General features: G+C 45.6%; 1 protein-coding gene across 1 annotated transcript in view; it reads left to right on the top strand.

Moving 5' to 3' along the window:
* LOC115194995 (NHS-like protein 2) overlaps nt 1–23,729 on the top strand; it is a 197,182-nt gene extending 173,453 nt beyond the window's left edge. Inside the window, exons 2-9 of the mRNA XM_029754895.1 lie at nt 5,973–6,121; nt 8,988–9,201; nt 12,380–13,755; nt 14,175–15,320; nt 18,487–18,811; nt 19,092–19,242; nt 19,444–23,310; nt 23,484–23,729. Coding sequence (XP_029610755.1) covers nt 5,973–6,121; nt 8,988–9,201; nt 12,380–13,755; nt 14,175–15,320; nt 18,487–18,811; nt 19,092–19,242; nt 19,444–19,783 — 3,701 coding nt within the window. The 3' untranslated portion in view covers nt 19,784–23,310; nt 23,484–23,729. The remainder of the gene's footprint in view (nt 1–5,972; nt 6,122–8,987; nt 9,202–12,379; nt 13,756–14,174; nt 15,321–18,486; nt 18,812–19,091; nt 19,243–19,443; nt 23,311–23,483) is intronic.
* The last annotated feature ends 935 nt before the right edge of the window (nt 23,730–24,664 follow it).

Raw genomic sequence — 24,664 nt, 5'->3', positions numbered from 1 at the left:
AGGGTAACATCGGACAGAATGTTACCCTGTACTACATAGAGTAACATCGGACAGAATGTTACCCTGTACTACATAGGGTAACATCGGACAGAATGTTACCCTGTACTACATAGAGTAACATCGGACAGAATGTTACCCTGTACTACATAGAGTAACAACGGACAGAATGTTACCCTATGTTACCCTGTACTACATAGAGTAACATCGGACAGAATGTTACCCTGTACTACATAGAGTAACATCGGACAGAATGTTACCCTATGTTACCCTGTACTACACAGGGTAACATCGGACAGAATGTTACCCTGTACTACATAGAGTAACATCGGACAGAATGTTACCCTATGTTACCCTGTACTACACAGGGTAACATCGGACAGAATGTTACCCTGTACTACATAGAGTAACATCGGACAGAATGTTACCCTGTACTACATAGGGTAACATCGGACAGAATGTTACCCTGTACTACATAGGGTAACATCGGACAGAATGTTACCCTGTACTACATAGGGTAACATCGGACAGAATGTTACCCTGTACTACATAGGGTAACATCGGACAGAATGTTACCCTGTACTACATAGGGTAACATCGGACAGAATGTTACCCTGTACTACATAGGGTAACATCGGACAGAATGTTACCCTGTACTACATAGAGTAACATCGGACAGAATGTTACCCTATGTTACCCTGTACTACACAGGGTAACATCGGACAGAATGTTACCCTGTACTACATAGAGTAACATCGGACAGAATGTTACCCTGTACTACATAGGGTAACATCGGACAGAATGTTACCCTTTACTACATAGGGTAACAACCGACAGAATGTTACCCTGTACTACATAGGGTAACATCGGACAGAATGTTACCCTGTACTACATAGGGTAACATCGGACAGAATGTTACCCTGTACTACATAGGGTAACATCGGACAGAATGTTACCCTGTACTACATAGGGTAACATCGGACAGAATGTTACCCTGTACTACATAGAGTAACATCGGACAGAATGTTACCCTGTACTACATAGGGTAACATCGGACAGAATGTTACCCTGTACTACATAGAGTAACATCGGACAGAATGTTACCCTGTACTACATAGGGTAACATCGGACAGAATGTTACCCTGTACTACATAGGGTAACATCGGACAGAATGTTACCCTGTACTACATAGGGTAACATCGGACAGAATGTTACCCTGTACTACATAGGGTAACATCGGACAGAATGTTACCCTGTACTACATAGGGTAACATCGGACAGAATGTTACCCTGTACTACATAGGGTAACATCGGACAGAATGTTACCCTGTACTACATAGGGTAACAACGGACAGAATGTTACCCTGTACTACATAGGGTAACAACGGACAGAATGTTACCCTGTACTACATAGAGTAACATCGGACAGAATGTTACCCTGTACTACATAGAGTAACATCGGACAGAATGTTACCCTGTACTACATAGGGTAACATCGGACAGAATGTTACCCTGTACTACATAGAGTAACATCGGACAGAATGTTACCCTGTACTACATAGAGTAACATCGGACAGAATGTTACCCTGTACTACATAGGGTAACATCGGACAGAATGTTACCCTGTACTACATAGGGTAACATCGGACAGAATGTTACCCTGTACTACATAGAGTAACATCGGACAGAATGTTACCCTGTACTACATAGGGTAACATCGGACAGAATGTTACCCTGTACTACATAGGGTAACATCGGACAGAATGTTACCCTGTACTACATAGAGTAACATCGGACAGAATGTTACCCTATGTTACCCTGTACTACATAGGGTAACATCGGACAGAATGTTACCCTGTACTACATAGGGTAACATCGGACAGAATGTTACCCTGTACTACATAGGGTAACATCGGACAGAATGTTACCCTATGTTACCCTGTACTACATAGAGTAACATCGGACAGAATGTTACCCTGTACTACATAGAGTAACATCGGACAGAATGTTACCCTGTACTACATAGAGTAACATCGGACAGAATGTTACCCTGTACTACATAGGGTAACATCGGACAGAATGTTACCCTGTACTACATAGGGTAACATCGGACAGAATGTTACCCTGTACTACATAGAGTAACATCGGACAGAATGTTACCCTGTACTACATAGGGTAACATCGGACAGAATGTTACCCTGTACTACATAGGGTAACAACGGACAGAATGTTACCCTGTACTACATAGGGTAACATCGGACAGAATGTTACCCTGTACTACATAGAGTAACATCGGACAGAATGTTACCCTGTACTACATAGGGTAACATCGGACAGAATGTTACCCTGTACTACATAGGATAACATTGGGAAAGGGAAAACCAAGTCAGTTGTACAACTGAATGTCTTCAACTGAATGTGTCTTCCACAGCACCGAGGGAACAGTGGGTTAACTGTTAAGGAGACAAGTACAGAGGTAAGGAGACAATGACACAGGATAGGAGACGAGGAGCAAGGGGTCAAGGAGGGAAGGAAGGGAGCCCTTTAGCAGATTGGAATCTATCTCCAGCTCCATGATGTCACTGGTATGATGTCACTGGTATGATGTCACCGGTATGATGTCACTGGTATGTCACCGGTATGATGTCACCGGTATGATGTCACCGGTATGATGTCAGATCACTGATTGATTTGACAAATGAAGGATGCATATCAAAAGTATTGGAGCAGGACCTGGAACAAAACTCAGTCTGGGCTTCGTCTCAAATGGCACCCTTTTACCTACATAGTGCACTACTTTTGACCAGGGCCCATAGGGAATAGTGTACAATAGCACATTGATTAAAAAAAAAAGGATTAAAACACAAAGTCTAGAGACTAATTTCCATTGTGGTCCTGCTTGTCTTAACAATTCAATAAACAGTAGGGAACAGTGTTACTGTGTACCAGACTGATGCCATCTACCTCCTTTAACACGGTTACACAGACCCTTACCATTACACTTTACTGTTACGCACGCACGCACGCACGCACGCACGCACACACACACACACACACACACACACACACTAGCCCCAATAGCCCCTCTCTCCGTCCTTCACTACACTGTAGTGTACACTACTAACAGTAACTGTATGGTGACTTGAGCTTGAGTGGAGTCACACATTTCGCTAATTGGCTAATTCTTCTCTGTGTGTGTGTGTGTGTGTGTGTGTGTGTGTGTGTGTGTGTGTGTGTGTGTGTGTGTGTGTGTGTGTGTGTGTTCTGTGTATTCAGTTGAATGATTCCAGTTGAGTGTTTATAGCAGAACCAACAGTAGCTAGCAAGCAATACGGTCATAGCAACTCCAGGCTCTGCGTCCCAAATTCCCCACGTAGTGCACTACTTTTGACCCTATGAGCCCTGGTCAAATGCAGTGCACTACGTAGGGACTAGGGTACCATTTGACTCACCGCACTGTAACTTTAGCGTCAGCATATTTTACTATAAATCTCATATGTTTTAATGGGGGAAATGTTAGCATGGTTATGCTAATTAAAACAGGATGAAATACGTTTTCGACTGGAATGTTGCGCTACGTTAGCCTGAGGTGTGAGACAGAGGATGTATCCCAAATAGCACCCTATTCCCTACGTAGTGCACTACTTTTGACCAGAGCCCTGTGGCTCCTGGTCAAAAGTAGTGCACTGTATAAGTAAAGAGACCGTGTTGGGATGCTCAGTCATGTCTAGGGAGAGAGCTGATGTTATCCTTGAGTCCAACAAACTCACTTTCCTCCATATTTGCATTATTTACAGTCAGAAATCTCATTGAGAGAAACTTATTTTTCAACCTATTTTTCATAAGAGACCTGGTGTATTACTTGTTGTTGTTTTTTCATCACTTCTGCACATTGCAGATTTCATTTAACTGTTATCACTCACCATATATATATATAGCCGTCTGTGCACCTTGCAATGCCACCGTTCTAGAACCTCTTTTGTTCTGCTGTTTCTATACCGCGATGCATTCCTACATTCACAGGGAAGTACAGTATCTGTCTGTACCTCACATTAAGAGCAGCTTTGGATGAGAATAGGGACCCGTACCGTTGTGTTGAATAGACTGAACATTTCACTGTATGCTTATAGGGGAACATCTGTCTGTTGACATTAGCTACAGTCTGAGAGACTGTGTGTGTGTGTGTGTGTGTGTGTGTGTGTGTGTGTGTGTGTGTGTGTGTGTGTGTGTGTGTGTGTGTGTGTCAGGTCTACTGCTTCCGATAGTTAAGACTAATACATTAAACAGAAGCACTGGCATAAATTTAAGTAAAAAAAAAAAAAAATTGCAACACAAAGCAGATTTCATCTGGCCTGGTCCCAGATATGTTTGTGCTCTTTCCAACTCAATTATCAAAAGCCCATTTATTTTTTTGTTGTCATGACAAGGAGTTTACATGATAGCATATACGAACTGGCACTCAGACTAGATTTCATTACAGTGCAGCAAATGCAACACAACATGTGTGGAAACGTAATCAACAAAGTCATAAAGAAGTTGTTGCTGGTTCTGTCATTCATTCCACATTCACCATAAAGGATACTAGTGAGGTAGCTTTGTAAGGTACCTGACTACAACCAACAGTACACGACATGTTCAACGTCCCCTTCAAGAGTGCTAACTGGGCATTTTACATTTCCTGTTCCTGTCTCTTGTCCTCGTCATAAAAAAAAAGGTTCAATTAAGAAGTGAAGTTAGGTGATCAAGTTGCCAGATTTGTTTTCTTTAGCCAGACTAGAACCAGACCTGGCAACCACAGGCTCCCAGTAAGGTGGTCATTATGGTTCAAACTAGAATCAGTTGCCAGGTCTGCCCCTCTTCCCTGGTCAGAGGATTCACTCCAGGCCATTGTTGATTAAAGGGCTGTTCCATTGTCTCCGGGGTACTGGAATTGCTAGGCAACCCTACACTGGGATGAAGGCATCCGTATTGTCCCAGAGAGCAAGTTCACTCACAACCCCCTCCCAAACCCTTAACCCCCTTCAAACCACCCTCCCCCCCCAAAAAAGAGTTTGGGGGCGGGCCAGGGCTTGGGGTGGGGTGTGTGTTTGCGTGTGTGTGTGTTTGCGAGTGTGTGTTTGCGTGTATGTGTTTGCGTGTATGTGTGTGTGTGTGTGTGTGTGTGTGTGTGTGTGTGTGTGTGTGTGTGTGTGTGTGTGTGTGTGTGTGTGTGTGTGTGTGTGTGTGTGTGTGTGTGTGTGGAATGGGAGGGAGAATAGGGTTGCAGGGATGAGTGGAGAGGGGGTGGGGTTAGGGGAGTAGAGGAGTAGAGGAGGGTGTTTTGTGAGTTTTGGGGGGGGTTGTGGAATGGTAATCAGTATGTTTACAATGGCCTGAGGGGGAGTCCTGAGGAGAGTGGGAAACATGAGGAGAGAAAGAGAGAGAGAGAGAAGCAGGGGGAGCGAGAGAGAGAGAGCAAGGGGCAAGAAAGAAAGAGAGAGGCAGGAGAAAAAGAGAGAGGAGGTGGAGAGAGAGGAGGTGGAGAGAGAGGAGGTGGAGAGAGTATGCAGTGAGTCAGACTAGAGGTGGACGCCACATTTAGTTTTTTTGTGTTGGGTCTCCACTCCTCCAAGCTTCCACTCTGCCAGCAGGCTAACCGGCTAGTATCTCTGGAGTGTGTATTTACTGCATGTGACTAACTGGTGTTTCTGCTTTGAACAGACTTCAAGAAGCAGCTAACGGGACGGATGTTCTGCAACTTGACTAACTCTGGTGTGTGTGTGTGTGTGTGTGTGTGTGTGTGTGTGTGTGTGTGTGTGTGTGTGTGTGTGTATGTGTGTGTGTGTGTGTGTGTGTGTGTGTGTGTGTGTGTGTGTGTGTGTGTGTGTGTGTGTGTGTGTGTGTGTGTGTGTGTGTGTGTGTGTGTGTGTGTGTGTGTGTGTGTGTGAGAGTATGTGTGTGTGTGTGCGTGTGCGTGTGTGTGTGTGTTCCTACAGACTTTGAAGAGCAGCTGTATGACACCAAGTTAACAGGCCAGACGTTCCGCCACCCCACAGTGTCGTCCCAGAGTTCTGACGATACGTCCACCACCCTGAGTCGTTCCCCTGTCTCCCTCAACAACAAGAGACCTGAATTCATCTTCCTGGTAAATATTTACACCTTTATTTAACTTTACAGTTACCTACTTACTTACCTACTTAAATTATGTTGCACAATGATGTAAGTCAATAAGTGATCATTTTAGTTAAAGTATGATATATTTGGGCTTGAAGTGCCAAATCTGAATGTGTGACTTCAGATGTTTCAGAGTCTTACGTGTCTTTTCCTGTGAGATGACGTGCAAATTTGTTTCAGAGCTGTGTTTTATTTCAATATGACCTATTTATTGGCACTGTTTATTAATCAGAAATACCTGCTTCAAAGTTATTTCTATTCGTGAGTCGTCTGAGAGCCAAACAGCTTTTCTCAATAGTCTACACTTGGGTTTCCACTAGTTTAAAACCATCAAAATGGGCTACATTGTACACATTCATGAAAACAAAAATGTGTTTTTTGGGTCTTCATTTAAGGTTAGGGTTAGGCTAAGGTTAGGAGTATGGTTAATGTTAGGGTTAAAGTGACAGGTTTAAAATCCGATTTTAAGAACAGAAAATGTAGAGAAAGACGTGGTTTGGGACTTTGTGGCTGTGATAACTAATACAACCCTACACTTGGCTGCCTTGCCATAGAGAAAATTAAAATAATGGGTGTAAACTAATGTTTTAGCACCTCCCCTTTTTTACCAGCAAATTATCATAATCCATTTTCTCATTTGTCAAGTTGCTCTTATTTGTTAGCTAGTCTGCATAAAACTAAATATATTCATATATATTAAAATATATTAACTAATTTCATGATATGATTGCATTTTAGATCCCCACTCCCCCCGTTGACCCAAGATGAATGGTTTGACCTCTAACTTTTAAGGCAAATTCGTTTTGCATGGCCCTGGGTGTGCAGGGTTGACTCATTTTCGACTATTCCATTGATCCTAAAGAGAAATCTCCACTGACTCGGGGCACCGGGCCATGTGAAACGAACTTGCTCATTGCTTCAATACACGCTCCAAACCATTCAATCGTTAGGCTATCCATATTACTGGAGCTTCTATTCTGTCTATTTCTATGGCGGAGTCGAGGCCGCAATTTAGATAACAATATATAGCTGCGTAATTTAGATAACGCATTGGGGCAGCAGGTAGCCTAGTGGTTATAAGCGTTGGGCCAGTAGCTAAAAGGTTGCTGGAACAAATCCCTGAGCTGACAAGGTAAAAATGTGTTGTTCTGCCCCTGAACAAGGCAGTTAACCCACTGTTCCTAGGCCGTCCTTGTAAATAAGAATTTATTCTTAACTGACTTGCCTAGTTAAATAAAGGTTACATTTAAAAAAAAATATATATATATATAGCTGCACAATGTAGATAACGCATTGATTTATAGCTAGCTAGCTTGGTGAAATGATAACAGAGAGAACATAGAATATAGCTATTTGATAATGTCCGTTTGTCTGGACATTAGTCTGGAATCCGCCACTGTTTCACTGGAATTTTCAAATGGCAAGAGTCCACTGAGTGTCTTTATTGCATGAAAAAAACCTCCAAATAAATTTTGAATCATTTATTTTCGTGAGCCGCTTTCTGCCATTGAAATATTCAGTCTGATTGTGGGGCGTGTTGATACAAATTTAAAGATATTTACATAAACAGCCCCGATTGGCGGATAGGATCGTCTAGACTCTAGAGTCGACCCCACTTACCCCTTCAAAGTAGGAGGATACATATGCAAATCAAAGATGGCTGGTCATTGGTCAGAATAATCAGATCAGATTGTGATGTCATGTTGTGGACCAGAAACTCCATTCCCCTTGAGCAGGATGAAATTCCAGGTGTTTTTTTTTTCTCCAAAGGCTCTTACACTAAAAGGGCAGTATCATCATTTTCACAATTTCTGTGTAATTATGAGCTCAAAGTTTGGAAATATCATAAAAAAACTGGAAATCTCATTTTTGACTTTACTGCCCCTTTAAGTATTTTTTCTCCAATTTATGCTTTGACTCAGTTATCAGAATATGAACTTTTAAAAGTGAGGTTTTCGCTGGACAGGTACTTTAACTTAACTTTTGCTAGTCCTTTGGTGCCAATATAGTCCAGATAATAGTCGTTTAAAAACATTTGCAATTTATTTTGGTAGAATCCTTCTCTCACTGTTTTCATCAATGTTTTATCATGAGATGTCATGAGTTACCTGCATTTTGAAATATTTGCATTAATCAGATAATGCATAGATCCGTGAGATTTACTGAAGACTTTAATTTGACAAGACTAGTGTTGGGCTTGACTTACAAGTTAAATACACAAAATTCTTCCTTGGTTTCCAAATGTCAGCCTTCTCTGTACACGCTGGACATCCTATTAGTGCTCTGAGATACATTGGAGTAGAAATGGTCAAGATGTCACACAGGGGAGCGGACATTGAGAGGAAACTTCTACAAAGGGAATCTTTCTGGATCCACAGGCTGAACACACGGTCTCCTCTTGGCCTTAACGAGGAGTTTGACTTGAAACCGTTTTTATAGTTTCAATTAGTCTAAATTGTGTTTTATTTCTATCCTAGTTGAATATTGTATGTGTATGTATATTACTATAAATATTGATCACATTCTCGGTGTATGATCATATATTTTGATACATTGAATGTGAACATTGTGAAACTATGTTGTACATTTTTTATCTCATGTTTCAGGAAGTGATGTCACTGAGTACTGCCCCTATATATAGGACCTTCCACCCCCACCTGGGATATGGATGCCTGATGAAGACCTAAGGGTCAAAAAGTTGTATATAAATATTACCTGGGAGCATGAGCAGCAGTGTGCGGCGTTTTCCAACCTTCTCTGCTTTCCACCGATTTTGAATCTGAATATCTCTCCTCTCCTCTCCTCTACTCTCCTCCCCCCCACCCCCTCCCCTCCAGCCGGCGTCTAAGGGGCAGGTGTGTGAGGAGGATGAGACCTCCTCAGTAGGAATCAATAGGGGTGTAGACACGTTCCCCTCTCCATCACCCTGTGGGTCAGATCGCCCTCTGGTGGTGTGGAGTAGTACCTCTCTAGGACCCCCCGTGGCCGAGAAACCCCGCTGGCACCTGGGACAACGGACACCCGCTCACCTGCTGCCCCTCGACGTCACAGGTAGGGCATGGTGTGGAAGGAGTGTGTGGGGTGAGGAGGGGAGGGAGAGAGAGAATGAAGGGGAGAAAAGCAGTAGAGAGAGATCAGGAGAAGGAGAGCAACAAAAAGAGAGGAGGGAGAGAGTAAGGGAGGAAAAATCGAAGAATTGTGTGTGTGTGTGTGTGTGTGTGTGTGAGTGTGTGTGTGTGTGTGAGTGTGTGTGTGTGTGTGTGTGTGTGTGTGTGTGTGTGTGTGTGTGTGTGTGTGTGTGTGTGTGTGTGTGTGTGTGATATAGCGTTCTGATACTCCAAACCTCTTCCTGGTTTTGGCATACCTGTTTTAGCAGCACGTGTCCCACGTAGGATGGTGTCAGTAATTGTCTACCTCTCGGTTCTGATGAGTACGTTGTCGTTTGCATCACTGAGCAAATCAAATTCGATTGTTTGATGCTACCAACACCCCCCCATCCTTTTCTCTCTCTCTTTCTATCCTGCTATCATCCTCACTGCATCTCTCTCTCTTTCTATCCTGCTATCATCCTCACTGCATCTCTCTCTCTTTCTATCCTGCTATCATCCTCACTGCATCTCTCTCTCTTTCTATCCTGCTATCATCCTCACTGCATCTCTCTCTCTTTCTATCCTGCTATCATCCTCACTGCATCTCTCTCTCTTTCTATCCTGCTATCATCCTCACTGCATCTCTCTCTCTTTCTATCCTGCTATCATCCTCACTGCATCTCTCTCTCTCTCTTTCTATCCTGCTATCATCCTCACTGCATCTCTCTCTCTTTCTATCCTGCTATCATCCTCACTGCATCTCTCTCTCTTTCTATCCTGCTATCATCCTCACTGCATCTCTCTCTCTTTCTATCCTGCTATCATCCTCACTGCATCTCTCTCTCTTTCTATCCTGCTATCATCCTCACTGCATCTCTCTCTCTTTCTATCCTGCTATCATCCTCACTGCATCTCTCTCTCTTTCTATCCTGCTATCATCCTCACTGCATCTCTCTCTCTTTCTATCCTGCTATCATCCTCACTGCATCTCTCTCTTTCTATCCTGCTATCATCCTCACTGCATCTCTCTCTCTTTCTATCCTGCTATCATCCTCACTGCATCTCTCTCTCTTTCTATCCTGCTATCATCCTCACTGCATCTCTCTCTCTTTCTATCCTGCTATCATCCTCCCTGCATTTCTCTCTGTTTCTCACTGTGTCTCACCCCTTGTCATCTTTCTCCCTCTCTCTCCCCCTGCAATATTTTGACAGTGCAGTAGTGTATTTCTGCCTCTTTGTCTCTGAGTTAGGCCAGCTTGGTAAGGTTAGGTGTGACAGAAAGACTAGCTTGGTAAGGTTAGGTGTGATAGACTAGCTTGGTAAGGTTATGTGTGATAGGTGTGATTACTGCTGCACCCTCTCTCTCACTCTCTCTCACTCTCTCTCCCTCTCCCTCTCCCTCTCCCCCCCCTCTCTCTCTCTCTCTCTCTCTCTCTCTCTCTCTCTCTCTATCCCTCCCTTCCTCACTCACTCACTCACTCACTCACTCACTCACTCACTCACTCACTCACTCACTCACTCACTCACTCACTCACTCACTCACTCACTCACTCACTCACTCACTCACTCAGGCACTCAGGCACTCACTCTCTCTCTCTCTCTCACTCTCTCGCTATCCCTCACTCACTATCTCTCTCTTTTTCCGTCACTCTCTCTCTGCCATCAGCTCACCATTGCCCTAACGACAGAACAGGTAGCTGTTGCCATGGCAACACACAGTTCTTCCTTCTCTCCCTCCTCTCCTCCTCTCCTCTCTCCGAAAAAAGCTGCAGAGAGAGGGAAAGAGAGAGGGAGAGAGAGAAGGAAAGAGAGAGAGAGAGAGAGACAGAGGTAGGGATGGCAAGAGGGAGGGAAAACAAACTGGGATGCTAGTCCATGTTGACTCCAATGCGTCCCACAGTTGTGTCAAGTTGGCTGGATGTCCTTTGGGCGGTGGACCATCCTTGATACACACAGGAAACTGTTGAGCGTGAAAACCCCAGCAGCGTTACAGTTCTTGACACAAACCGGTGCGACTGGCACCTACTACCATACGTTCAAAGGCACTTCAATCTTTTGTCTTGTCCATTCATCCTCATATACACAATCCATGTCTCAATTGTCCCAAGGCATAAAAATCACTATTTTTAGCTCTTAAGGACCCGCCCCTTTTTTTAAATTTTCACCTAAAATGACGTACCCAAATCTAACTTCCTGTAGCTCAGGACCTGAAGCAAGGATATGCATATTCTTGATACCATTTGAAAGATCTGGTAAAAGATAATACAAAGAAAAAATAAATTGTATTTTTTTTGTACCATCATATTTGAAGATGCAAAAGAAAGGCCATAATGTATTATTCCAGCCCAGGCGCAGTTTAGATTTTGGCCGCTAGATGGCATCAGTGTATGTGTAAAGTTTTAGACTGATCCAATGAACCATTGCATTCATGTTCAAAATGTTGTATCAAGACTGCCCAAATGTACCTAATTGGTTTATTATTAAATATTCAAGTTCATAACTGTGCACTCTCCTCAAACAATAGCATGGTATTCTTTCACTGTAATAGCTACTGTAAATTGGACAGTGCAGTTACATTAACAAGAATTTAAGCTTTCTGCCAATATCAGATACATCTATGTCCTGGGAAATGTTCTTGTTACTTACTCATGCTAATCACATTAGCCTACATTAGCTCAACTGTCCCGCGTGGAACCCACCGATCCTGTAGAGGTTATAACCTGTCTCCTCCCCTTCATTGAAGTGGATTTAACAAGTGACATCAATAAGAGATCATAGATTTCACCTGGATTCACCTGGTCAATCTGTAATGGAAAGAGCAGGTGTTCTTAATGTTTTGTACACTCAGTGTAGAATGTAATGGCCCATTGGGCACATAGGCCAAGTCAACGTCTACTCCACATTGGAAACGACGTTGATTCAACCAGTGTGTGCCCAGTGGGGAGTTACCCCAGGTCTTTTCTCAGGAGCCAACTCTTAAACTTCAAATAAGGTTTTCGTATTAATGTAGGCAAGCCCAGGAAAATGTTATTCTGATGATAAGTGATCCCTAATTATCAATATGACAACCTTAAATCCTTTCTGTTTTTATCCATGGATAACTCAACAGTCTCCCCCCTCTCTCCTCCTTCTCTCCCTAGGTGAGGGTAAAATCCTGGGCGTAGACCTCCTCCAGGGCTCCTGTTCCCCCTCTCTGTCCCTGGGCTGCGGCGTCACCGGTCAGCCCCGGTCTCTGGAGCCCATCTCAGACACCCCTGTCCAGCACCTTACCCTGAGGAAGACCCACAGTGACCTGGACCCCAGCCTCAGCCTGCCCCAGTCCCCCCGGACGCCCCCTCCTACCATGGGCACCATGGACCACTCTGCTACCCTTCTCTGCTCCAACTCCCCGTCTCAGTCCTGGAATGGCCCTAAAGGCTCTACCTTCTCTCCTGGTGTCTGGAGTGAGGCCTATAGTTATAATTTAGCTCCCAATCCGCTAGGGAAGGGACCGACGACCATGCCCAAAACGGTGGGGATGGTTGGGGGGGTAGGGGGGCAGGGTGGGGGGTTGTTGGGCCCCTCTCAGACCAGTTTGGGACTCTCCGGGAGCTCGGGGTCGCAGTCTCACTCTAGTTCGTTCACGTCGATATCGGAGCCGTCCGGTCTCAGGCACCCGGTAACCATGGTTATGATGACGGGGAGGCGAAGCGAGACAGAGGGCGCGGCGGCTATCCCCGCAGGGGGACAGATGGGGTCAGAAAGAGGGGTGGGAGGAGGAGAAAGAAGGGAGAGGTCGGCATATTCCATCGCTGCGGCCAACGCATTCAAGTTCCGCGAGCGCTCTCTCTCCACGCCGACAGACTCCGGTTCGTTCTGCTCCACAGATAACGTCAGTGGCGGGATGTACAGTGTCACTGGGGTAACAGGATCCGGTAACGGGACGAACGGGGGTGTTCCAACAGAAATGCACAGCCACCACCACTATCAGCTCCGTGGTGAGAAGGGGGAGAGCTACGCCCTCCTGTATCCCAGCGGGAGCTCCGAGGACGGTAGCGCCAGCGTCGACAACATCTCCGTAACCGACGGCAGCTTCCCCCAGGACGGTCGCCTACGGTTACGCTCTCGCTCCATCTCGCTAAAGAAGTCCAAACACAAACCCCCTCCGCCGGTCCGGAGCGTCTCTCTCATGAAGAATTTAGGGGACGCCGATGGGCGTGTACACGGCCGTGACAGGGGTCACTACCGGGATGGACGCCCAAAATCCCTCCACATCCCACGGGAACACCTCCAGGACTTCCAGCCAGACTTTCTCCTACCCTCCTCCTCCTGCCTCTCCAAGCCTGATCTGGAGGATCCCGAGCTGGGCTACGGTGGGATGGATGGGCCCCCTGGCCTGGAGGTCCAAGGACCCGACAACACAGAGCTGTCCTCCCCAGCCCACTGGCAGCTGGGGGAGTGGAAGTCTTCTGATCCCTACCAGTCATGGTCTGGGTCTAGCACTGCCACAGGGACTACAGTCGTAGACTGTATAAAGGTAAGACTAGTCTAGGCACTTAGGGCCACATCCAGACTTGAGATAAGTTGTTTAACATGGATTTAAGTAAAACGTTTCACTAAAGTACATGTTCTGTTGATGTACTTGATGTACTTGATGTACTGTCCATTTTAAAAGTTAAGTCTGAATAGGGCCCTAAGCACATTTCTACTTGTGGAAAGCCACAGGGGTTTGTGTGTTGTATGTATTGTGTCATGCAGGGCTCTCTCTTCCTGGAGATCTACAGTCCAAGCCCAACCTAACAGTCTGATTCAGCTAACAGTCTTGGTGAGATCTCCAGGAGGAGGGTTGGATAGCGCTGGTGTAATGTAGGATTTTTGCTGATGTACGACCAGGAAGATTATGTTTTTAACCATACATGGCTAATAGAAATGTAATCTTATCTAATCTAATCCAAGGTTCGAGGCAGTTCAGAGTCTCTCCTGGATTCCCCGTCTACCTCCCGAGCCTCCTCCCCCTCCCTCCTCTCCATCGAGTCGACCAAAGCCTCCTCCCCCTTCAAACCTCCAGGACTCATGTCCCCTTCCAGCGGCTACTCTAGCCAATCAGAGACACCCACGCCCATCACCCCCTCCAATCAGGTCGCAGGAACAACAACAGGGCCCACCTCCACATTGGGGTGTAAGATGCGCCCCAAAATCCCTGAGAGGAAGTCTTCGCTGCCTGTGACCTCGCCACGTGACCCAGCCGCCCGGTCGAGGCTTTCCTTCGAGATGCCGGTTAACGCTCATCTAGACTTGTCCTCCATCAAACCGAAACAGAAGGCCAGCAGGCGTCATTCTGACACATCCACTGCAGCCAAGCCCGGTAAACTGAGTTCCGGCAGTCAATCATCTCTCCCCGTGGTGACCACGAACGAGCTCCGGAACATTCGCCTGCGTTCCGTCTCCCGTACTGACCTGGAGGACTTCCCAGACGGAGCCTCTGATGATATCATCGAGGAGGAGCAGGGTCGTGACCTTTCCCCCCCGCCCCTCACCCCTGGTGTCAACTCCCTCGGGCCCCTCGTTGCCTCCAAACCCAAGCCTCCGGTCGCAGTGAAACCCCCGTTACCCAAACGGCCCTTCAGCCTCCTCCTCAAGTGCCCCTCCTCCTCCCCCGTTGCCTCCGACTCCCCCCCTGCATCCCCCATTGACCCTCCCCGGCCCATGCCCAACCCCAGCATTTACATGGTGGTAGGTAGGAAGTCCAAGCTGAAGAAAGCCCTCCCTCACACCCCCACCAGCCCTTGTAGACCCCTGGACCAAACCCAAACCTTCCCTCTCCATCACCCCCAGGGTCTCTACAATCTCCCCTCCTTCCCCCACATCCAGTCCCTGTACGACCTCCCTCCTCTCCCCCTGCCCCAGCCACTGCTGGAGGACCCCGCCTTGGAGCCGGCGTTCGACCCAGACTTGGAGCTCCATCTTGGGCCTGAGGGTGGATGGTCGCTTCCCTCTCCTTGTAGTAACCTGGAGGTGGTGGAGACTCAGGATAAGAGCAGGACTCTCCCTAGCAGGATGACCATCTCCTGTCTGGCCGAACTGGACAAGAAGAAACCCAAGGTAGGCCCCAGTCTGTCTGTCTGTCTCTCTCTCTCTTTCTCTGTCTCTGTCTCTGTCTCTCTCTCTTTCTCCATCAGTGGCAGTAAGTGCCGTTTAAGATGAGGGAGAACAAAAAATGTTTTCATGAGCTTGGCCATATTTTTATTACAGCATATTGGATGACTCTCATTCATATTCCATTCATCCAATGTAACAGCGATAGGTTTAGGCCACTATATGATCCTCAAATATTCCCCATACCCATCATGAGGTTGCTACAACCTAGCCTATGAATGAAAGTTTACAACGTAGGTGCACACAGTTCGAGAGACAAATTTGAGGTGACACATGGACAGACAGTGACATTCAATACCGCCTTGCACACTCTTGCCTGCATCTAGCTGATATAGGGTGTAATCATTAATCTAACATTGCAATCGAGAGTTTCTATTGGACAAATTCAGGTATGTATATTCCCGTTTTTTTCCGTTTAAGAAAAACAAATTCCAACAAAATCGCGAATTAATACACCCCTGATCACGTGTAAACACAGTTCACTTTCATAGCAGCCACATTGTATTCCTTCTTGCATCTATGCGCTCTCCTTTCATCTCTTCCCTTCACTTGTGTTCTTCAATACACAACACATCTGCTGTATGTGACCAGGCGCAAAAACCTTTGCAAGCTACACACAGCCTACGTCGTCAAAAACATTAGCTAAGGTAACGTCCTAGTCAACATAGTTAATGGACCTAGCATGTTAGTAAACCCGCTTCATGCAGTAATGTTACAGTGTACAGTCAGTAAGCAGTTACACCGGCGGGCCCCGGTGGCAATAAATTAATAATAATAAAAGCTTACCATGACTTGGAAGAATCCCAGTGTTGTGTTGGAAAGTCATAGCCAGCTAGCTAACGTAGCATCCCTCTGTTTGAGCAGGGTGTTTCAGTAGGATAAACTAGCTAGCTGCATTTGCTTGCTAAGTAAGTGAAACTGAAAGTGAAAAAAATGACACTCTCTCTCCATCTCTCTCTCTATTTCTCCCTTGCCTCTCCTTCATTTTGGAAGAAATGTATTTGTTCAAAAATGTTCAACTATTGTCTTTGTCTTTGAGTCAACTACTCACCACATGTTATGCACTGCAGTGCTAGCTAGCTGTAGCTTATTCTTTCAGTACGAGATTAATTCTCAAATCCTTTGATTGAGTGGACGACATGTCAGTTCATGCTGCAAGAGCGCTGATAGGTTGGAGGACCTCCTCCGGAAGTTGTCATAATTACTGTGTAAGTCTGTGGAAGGGGTTGTCAATGTCAATGTACCCAGAGGAGGACGGAAGCTATCTGTCCTCCGGCTACACCATGGTGCTACCCTTCAGAGTGCTATTGAGGTTACTGTAGACCTTATTTGCAAAACAGTGTGTTTTAATCAATTATTTGGTGACGTGATTATAAACTCAGCAAAAAAAGAAATATCCTCTCACTGTCAACTACTTTTATTTTCAGCTAACTTAACATGTAAATATTTGTATGAACATAGCAAGATTAAACAACTGAGACATTAACTGAACAAGTTCCACAGACATGTGACTACCAGAAATTGAATAATGTGACCCTGAATAATGGATGGGTCCAAATCAAAAGTAACAGTCAGTATCTGGTGTGGCCACCAGCTGCGTTAAGTACTGCATTGTATCTCTTCCTCATGGACTGCACCAGATTTGCCTGTTCTTGTTGTGAGATGTTACCCCACTCTCCCACAAAAGCACCTGCAAGTTCCCAGACATGTCTGGGGGGAATGGCCCTAGCCCTCACCCTCCGATCCAACAGGTCCCAGACGTGCTCAATGGGATTGAGATCCGGGCTCTTCGCTGGACATGACAGAACACTGACATTCTTGCAGGAAATCACGCACAGAACGAGCAGTATGCCTGGTGTCATTGTCATAATGGAGAGTCATGTCAGGATGAGCCTGCAGGAAGGGTACCACATGAGGGAGGAGGATGTCTTCCCTGTAAGGCACAGCGTTGAGATTGCCTGCAATGACAACAAGCTCAGTCCGATGATGCTGTGACACACCGCCCCAGACCATGACGGACCCTCCACCTCCAAATCAATCCTGCTCCAGAGTACAGGTCTCGGTGTAACGCTCATTCCTTCGAAATAAACGCGAATCCGACCATCACCCCATGTAAGACAAAACCGCGACTCGTCAGTGAAGAGCACTTTTTGCTAGTCCTGTCTGGTCCAGCGACGGTGGGTTTGTGCCCATAGGCGACGTTGTTGCCAGTGATGTCTGGTAAGGACCTGCCTTACAACAGGCCTATCAGCCCTCAGTCCAGCTTCTCTCAGCCTATTGCAGACAGTCTGAGCACTGATGGACGGATTGTGCGTTCCTGATGTAACTCGGGCAGTTGTTGTTGCCATCCTGTACCTGTCCGGCAGCTGTGATGTTTGGATGTACCGATCCTGTGCAGGTGTTGTTACACGTGGTCTGCCACTGCGAGGACAATCAGCTGTCTGTCCTGTCTCCCTGTAGTGCTGTCTTAGGCGTCTCACAGTACGGACATTGCAATTTATTTGCCCTGGCCACATCTGCAGTCCTCATGCCTCCTTGCATCATGCCTAAGGCACATTCCCGCAGATGAGCAGGGACCCTGGGCATCTTTTGGTGTTGTTAAGAGTCAGTAGAAAGGCCTCTTTAGTGTCCTAAGTTTTTCATAACTGTGACCTTAATTGCTTTCCGTCTGTAAGCTGTTAGTGTCTTAACGACCGTTCCACAGGTGCATGTTCATTAATTGTTTATGGTTCGTTGAACAAGCATGGGAAACAGTGTTTAAACCTTTACAATGAAGATCTGTGAAGTTATTTGGATTTTTACGAATTATCTTTGAAAGACAGGGTCTCAGTTTATTTTTTTGCTGAATTTTTTTAGTATAGTTTTATCTAAAAAGGATAACTTTTTAAATGTTTGACCATTTACATTTTTATAAAATTCACTGAGGAGGATGGTACTCCCATTCCTTCTCTGAGGAGCCTCCGCTGCTTTCCATATAATCTACATATATTACCTGTATGTATTTTGACTACTTCCTGCCAGAAACGAAATACTTTGACTACTTCCTGCTACAAACCAAATTGTTCTTTAGTTATCATGTAGACAATCCACTAATTGTGAATCTCTCCTCAAGGTTCCTCCACCAGTTCCCAAGAAGCCCAACAGTCTCCTTCTTCCCTCCAACTCCACCACGGTGCATTCCAACGGTACCACTGACAGACAGGGAACACAGATGGACGGCCCAGCCGCTCTCCGCTCTCCTGTTGGAGCGTTCCCACCTGAGGACATTCCCGGTAAAGAGGAAAACCAGGAAAACCAACTGGGAACAGATGAACTGGGAACAGATGAACTGGGAACAGATGAGGAGAGCTCAATGGAGTCTTCATTACAGTCTTCATTGCAGGATTGTTCTCTTACAGACCTGGAGGGGAGGATGGCCACTGTAGAGATAGGGACAGGTATGTGTATAATGTTATGACAGGGAATTCATTAATGACAGTTTATTTAGCTGGAATTCAGATCCTGTCAGAATAAGGACACGTGTTACAGTTCAAACTACTGTTTCTGATTCTCTTCAGTTGTTAGTTGATGTGTAAGTGGTTCCCATAGCAATTTAAAAAAAACAACTACCAATACGGTTTTTATTCATTGTTAATTGTTTTCTTAATTTATTGACTGGTTAATTGATAGAAATGTTTCTCATCGTAGAGAGGAACTGACCAATCCTATTGTCTCCAGGTGATGATGCAGTGGAGGAGAACGTTGAGCAGAGTAGTTTGGACTTTAGTGGTAAAACGGAACTCCACATCACCGAGGAAACGGATGATGATGTCGGTGGACACACACCCAACACACACAACATGGAGGACCTCTTCACCAAAATACACAGGTACGCCAACAAACATACATTTATTTGAAAACCGGTTAAAAATTGTATTTAACATTCAAAGAAACAAATAACAATAATATCTACTGTTTTCCAGTATGTGTGAATCATTCTAAGCATATTAACAACTATACATGTTTTACCTTACAATGTTTTTTACTCTGAAAAGTCTAAAATGACATTCTACTTCTCTCCTCCCTCCAGGTCGAAGAGAAAAGTCCTGGGTCGTAAAGAACCAGGGGACTCATTCGGCAGCCGCCAGAGTCTGGTCTCCCCAGTGAAGCACAGCGCCAGCGGGGGTGACCTCCAAACCTTGACCCTGGGCTCCACGCTGCGGTCCAGCTCGCGGAACGACAACTTCATGGCCCTGTTACAGAAGAAGGGCAGTAAGTCCAGCAGGGGAGGGACACGCTTCTCTGCCATGGAACTCCTCAAGAGCACAAACCCCCTCGCGCGACGCATCACGGAATTCTCGGCGTCGTCGGACGGAGGAGGGGATACGACCACCGGTAATAACGGGACCAGACCGCCCCAGGACCAATGAGTCCCGGACCGACCCTCTCTCTCTCCTACTAAAGAGATTCTTACTATAACCTCACCAACACCAATAGCTGGCTGGCAAAGTAGAGGTTGAATATATAACCACTTGTCAACCATTGATCGACCATGTAAACGGACCGTTGATGGAAGAATGAATATCCAACCAGAACACCCAACCACTGATGGACCGATCATTAACCGCCCAACGGTTGGACACGATGGTCACAGCTGTCATCAAAAGAGTTTTGTTTCTAAACACGGTCCATCCTGTTATGAAGGTGTTTCATTTGCTAAGGTCTCAACGCAGTCCAACCTGTTATGAAGGGTTTCATTTGCTAAGGTCTCAACGCAGTCCAACCTGTTATGAAGGGTTTCATTTGCTAAGGTCTCAACGCAGTCCAACCTGTTATGAAGGGTTTCATTTGCTGAGTTGGAGGAATTTTGAGTCAATGCTTCGACTCACCAATCCTGTTCACGTATTTATACTTTGCTGTGTGAATGGTACTGTGCATCCAGGCTCATTGTGTGAATACTATACTAGGGAAAGAAGGATAGATTAGATAATACCTTCACTCTGGGAGCCTGAACGTATGACTGGCAATGATGTGGAATGAATCTGATTCAACCATGGAAACACCACCAATGTCTACTGTCAACGAGCCATCCAAAAACAGCCAGATTACAGGCCAATGCTGGTCAAATAAACCACATTGAACTTAAGTCTTTTGAATACATGGTGTGAGTGTGTGTTATATTAAAAAAGAGAATGGTCATATACTATGGTTATTACGGTAAAGTCCAAAACATTCTACAGGAAGATTGACAGTTGGACCTGGTACCAAGCCCTGCCCCTTTACATTTGAATCAAAGTACTTGGACGACGGCATACAGAGGTAGTTCACAACAACGGCGGCATACAGAGGTAGTTCACAACAACGACGCATACAGAGGTAGTTCACAACAACGACGGCATACAGAGGTAGTTCACAACAACGACGGCATACAGAGGTAGTTCACAACAACGACGGCATACAGAGGTAGTTCACAACAACGACGGCATACAGAGGTAGTTCACAACAACGACGGCATACAGAGGTAGTTCACAACAACGACGGCATACAGAGGTAGTTCACAACAACGACGGCATACAGAGGTAGTTCACAACAACGACGGCATACAGAGGTAGTTCATAACAACGACATCATACAGAGGTAGTTCACAACAACGACATCATACAGAGGTAGTTCACAACAACGACATCATACAGAGGTAGTTCACAACAACGACATCATACAGAGGTAGTTCACAACAACGACGGCATACAGAGGTAGTTCACAACAACGACGGCATACAGAGGTAGTTCACAACAACGACGGCATACAGAGGTAGTTCACAACAACGACATCATACAGAGGTAGTTCACAACAACGACATCATACAGAGGTAGTTCACAACAACGACATCATACAGAGGTAGTTCACAACACCGACATCATACAGAGGTAGTTCACAACAACGACGGCATACAGAGGTAGTTCACAACAACGACGGCATACAGAGGTAGTTCACAACAACGACATCATACAGAGGTAGTTCACAACAACGACAGCATACAGAGGTAGTTCACAACAACGACGGCATACAGAGGTAGTTCACAACAACGACATCATACAGAGGTAGTTCACAACAACGACGGCATACAGAGGTAGTTCACAACAACGACGGCATACAGAGGTAGTTCACAACAACGACATCATACAGAGGTAGTTCACAACAACGACATCATACAGAGGTAGTTCACAACAACGACGGCATACAGAGGTAGTTCACAACAACGACGGCATACAGAGGTAGTTCACAACAACGACGGCATACAGAGGTAGTTCACAACAACGACATCATACAGAGGTAGTTCACAACAACGACATCATACAGAGGTAGTTCATAACAACGACATCATACAGAGGTAGTTCACAACAACGACGGCATACAGAGGTAGTTCACAACAACGACGGCATACAGAGGTAGTTCACAACAACGACGGCATACAGAGGTAGTTCACAACAACGACATCATACAGAGGTAGTTCACAACAACGACATCATACAGAGGTAGTTCACAACAACAACATCATACAGAGGTAGTTCACAACAACGACATCATACAGAGGTAGTTCACAACAACGACGGCATACAGAGGTAGTTCACAACAACGACGGCATACAGAGGTAGTTCACAACAACGACATCATACAGAGGTAGTTCACAACAACGACAGCATACAGAGGTAGTTCACAACAACGACGGCATACAGAGGTAGTTCACAACAACGACATCATACAGAGGTAGTTCACAACAACGACGGCATACAGAGGTAGTTCACAACAACGACGGCATACAGAGGTAGTTCACAACAACGACATCATACAGAGGTAGTTCACAACAACGACATCATACAGAGGTAGTTCACAACAACGACGGCATACAGAGGTAGTTCACAACAACGACGGCATACAGAGGTAGTTCACAACAACGACGGCATACAGAGGTAGTTCACAACAACGACATCATACAGAGGTAGTTCACAACAACGACAGCATACAGAGGTAGTTCACAACAATGACGGCATACAGAGGTAGTTCACAACAACGACATCATACAGAGGTAGTTCACAACAACGACATCATACAGAGGTAGTTCACAACAACGACATCATACAGAGGTAGTTCACACCAACGACGGCATACAGAGGTAGTTCACAACAACGACGGCATACAGAGGTAGTTCACAACAACGACGGCATACAGAGGTAGTTCACAACAACGACGGCATACAGAGGTAGTTCACAACAACGACATCATACAGAGGTAGTTCACAACAACGACGGCATACAGAGGTAGTTCACAACAACGACGGCATACAGAGGTAGTTCACAACAACGACGGCATACAGAGGTAGTTCACAACAACGACATCATACAGAGGTAGTTCACAACAACGACATCATACAGAGGTAGTTCACAACAACGACGGCATACAGAGGTAGTTCACAACAACGACGGCATACAGAGGTAGTTCACAACAACGACGGCATACAGAGGTAGTTCACAACAACGACATCATACAGAGGTAGTTCACAACAACGACGGCATACAGAGGTAGTTCACAACAACGACGGCATACAGAGGTAGTTCACAACAACAACATCATACAGAGGTAGTTCACAACAACGACATCATACAGAGGTAGTTCACAACAACGACATCATACAGAGGTAGTTCACACCAACGACGGCATACAGAGGTAGTTCACAACAACGACGGCATACAGAGGTAGTTCACAACAACGACGGCATACAGAGGTAGTTCACAACAACGACGGCATACAGAGGTAGTTCACAACAACGACATCATACAGAGGTAGTTCACAACAACGACGGCATACAGAGGTAGTTCACAACAACGACGGCATACAGAGGTAGTTCACAACAACGACGGCATACAGAGGTAGTTCACAACAACAACATCATACAGAGGTAGTTCACAACACCGACATCATACAGAGGTAGTTCACAACAACGACGGCATACAGAGGTAGTTCACAACAACGACATCATACAGAGGTAGTTCACAACAACGACGCATACAGAGGTAGTTCACAACAACGACATCATACAGAGGTAGTTCACAACAACGACGGCATACAGAGGTAGTTCACAACAATGACGGCATACAGAGGTAGTTCACAACAACGACATCATACAGAGGTAGTTCACAACAATGACGGCATACAGAGGTAGTTCACAACAACGACATCATACAGAGGTAGTTCACAACAACGACGGCATACAGAGGTAGTTCACAACAACGACATCATACAGAGGTAGTTCACAACAACGACGGCACATCAACGCCTGTGTCATCCGTGTTCTATGTTTGGTTTATGTTAAAAACATTTAATTTGAGATAGAAGGCCATACATATTTAACTTGTACAACGATATGCATACCTACCGTATAACCTGAAATAGATCAGCTTGAACTGTTTGAAGAGACTATGTATACTAGTACTACTTACAGCAGTAGTACAGTAGTACAATATAATTACTGTAGGACTAACAGTGAACAGCAGTACACACACCCAGCAGTACACACACCCAAACCTTACCTATGGATCTCCCCGCACTGCTGTCAGTGTGTGTGTGTGTGCATGCGTTTGCGTGTGCGTGCGTATAGGAAAGGATAACCAAACGCATGCAGGAGTGATGGAGTGAAAGAGTACCCAGAATGGAACCCTCTGGATCTTTCCTTAGGGAGAGTATCATACAGGTTGGGTTCATTAAACAGGGTTTAGACTACAGGTCTCTGTCAGGACCATTGGACTGCTATGCCAGAAAAACCCCAGGGGGTTTATACTAGAGGAGGATCAGTGGGGCGTGTCTACTGTATTTGTGTGTGTCTGCAGAGAAGGGGTTAATTCATCCCTCCTAAGGAGAGGATGAAGTGGTCTGAACGTGGCTGTACTCTTTGGAGACATTCTGGAACTGAGAGGTTATTCTGGACCTGAGAGGGGATTCTAGAACTAACGGGATTCCAGAACTGAGATTAGAACACACTGTTTGAACAACTGTCTCAAAACTCACAGAGACAGAACAAGAATACAGCTATCCCTCCATCTGACATATAGGACAATAAAAAAGGATAAGGACGCATCACCCTGTTCTTTGTGCCCTCGCCACACGCTTTCTCTCTCACACTGTCCATTTAGTGCAGTGGTGATGCTGCAGCCTCCCTCCTCACCTCCCCCTTCCTTTCATCCCCCATCCTTTCCCCCCTCCCCTCCCCTCTTCCTCGCCTACCCCCTCCCCTCTTCCTCTCCTTCCCCACTCAC

The sequence above is a fragment of the Salmo trutta genome, chromosome 5 (assembly GCF_901001165.1).
Source record: "Salmo trutta chromosome 5, fSalTru1.1, whole genome shotgun sequence".
NCBI lineage: Eukaryota > Metazoa > Chordata > Actinopteri > Salmoniformes > Salmonidae > Salmo > Salmo trutta.
This window is presented reverse-complemented; position numbering and strand designations above follow the sequence as displayed.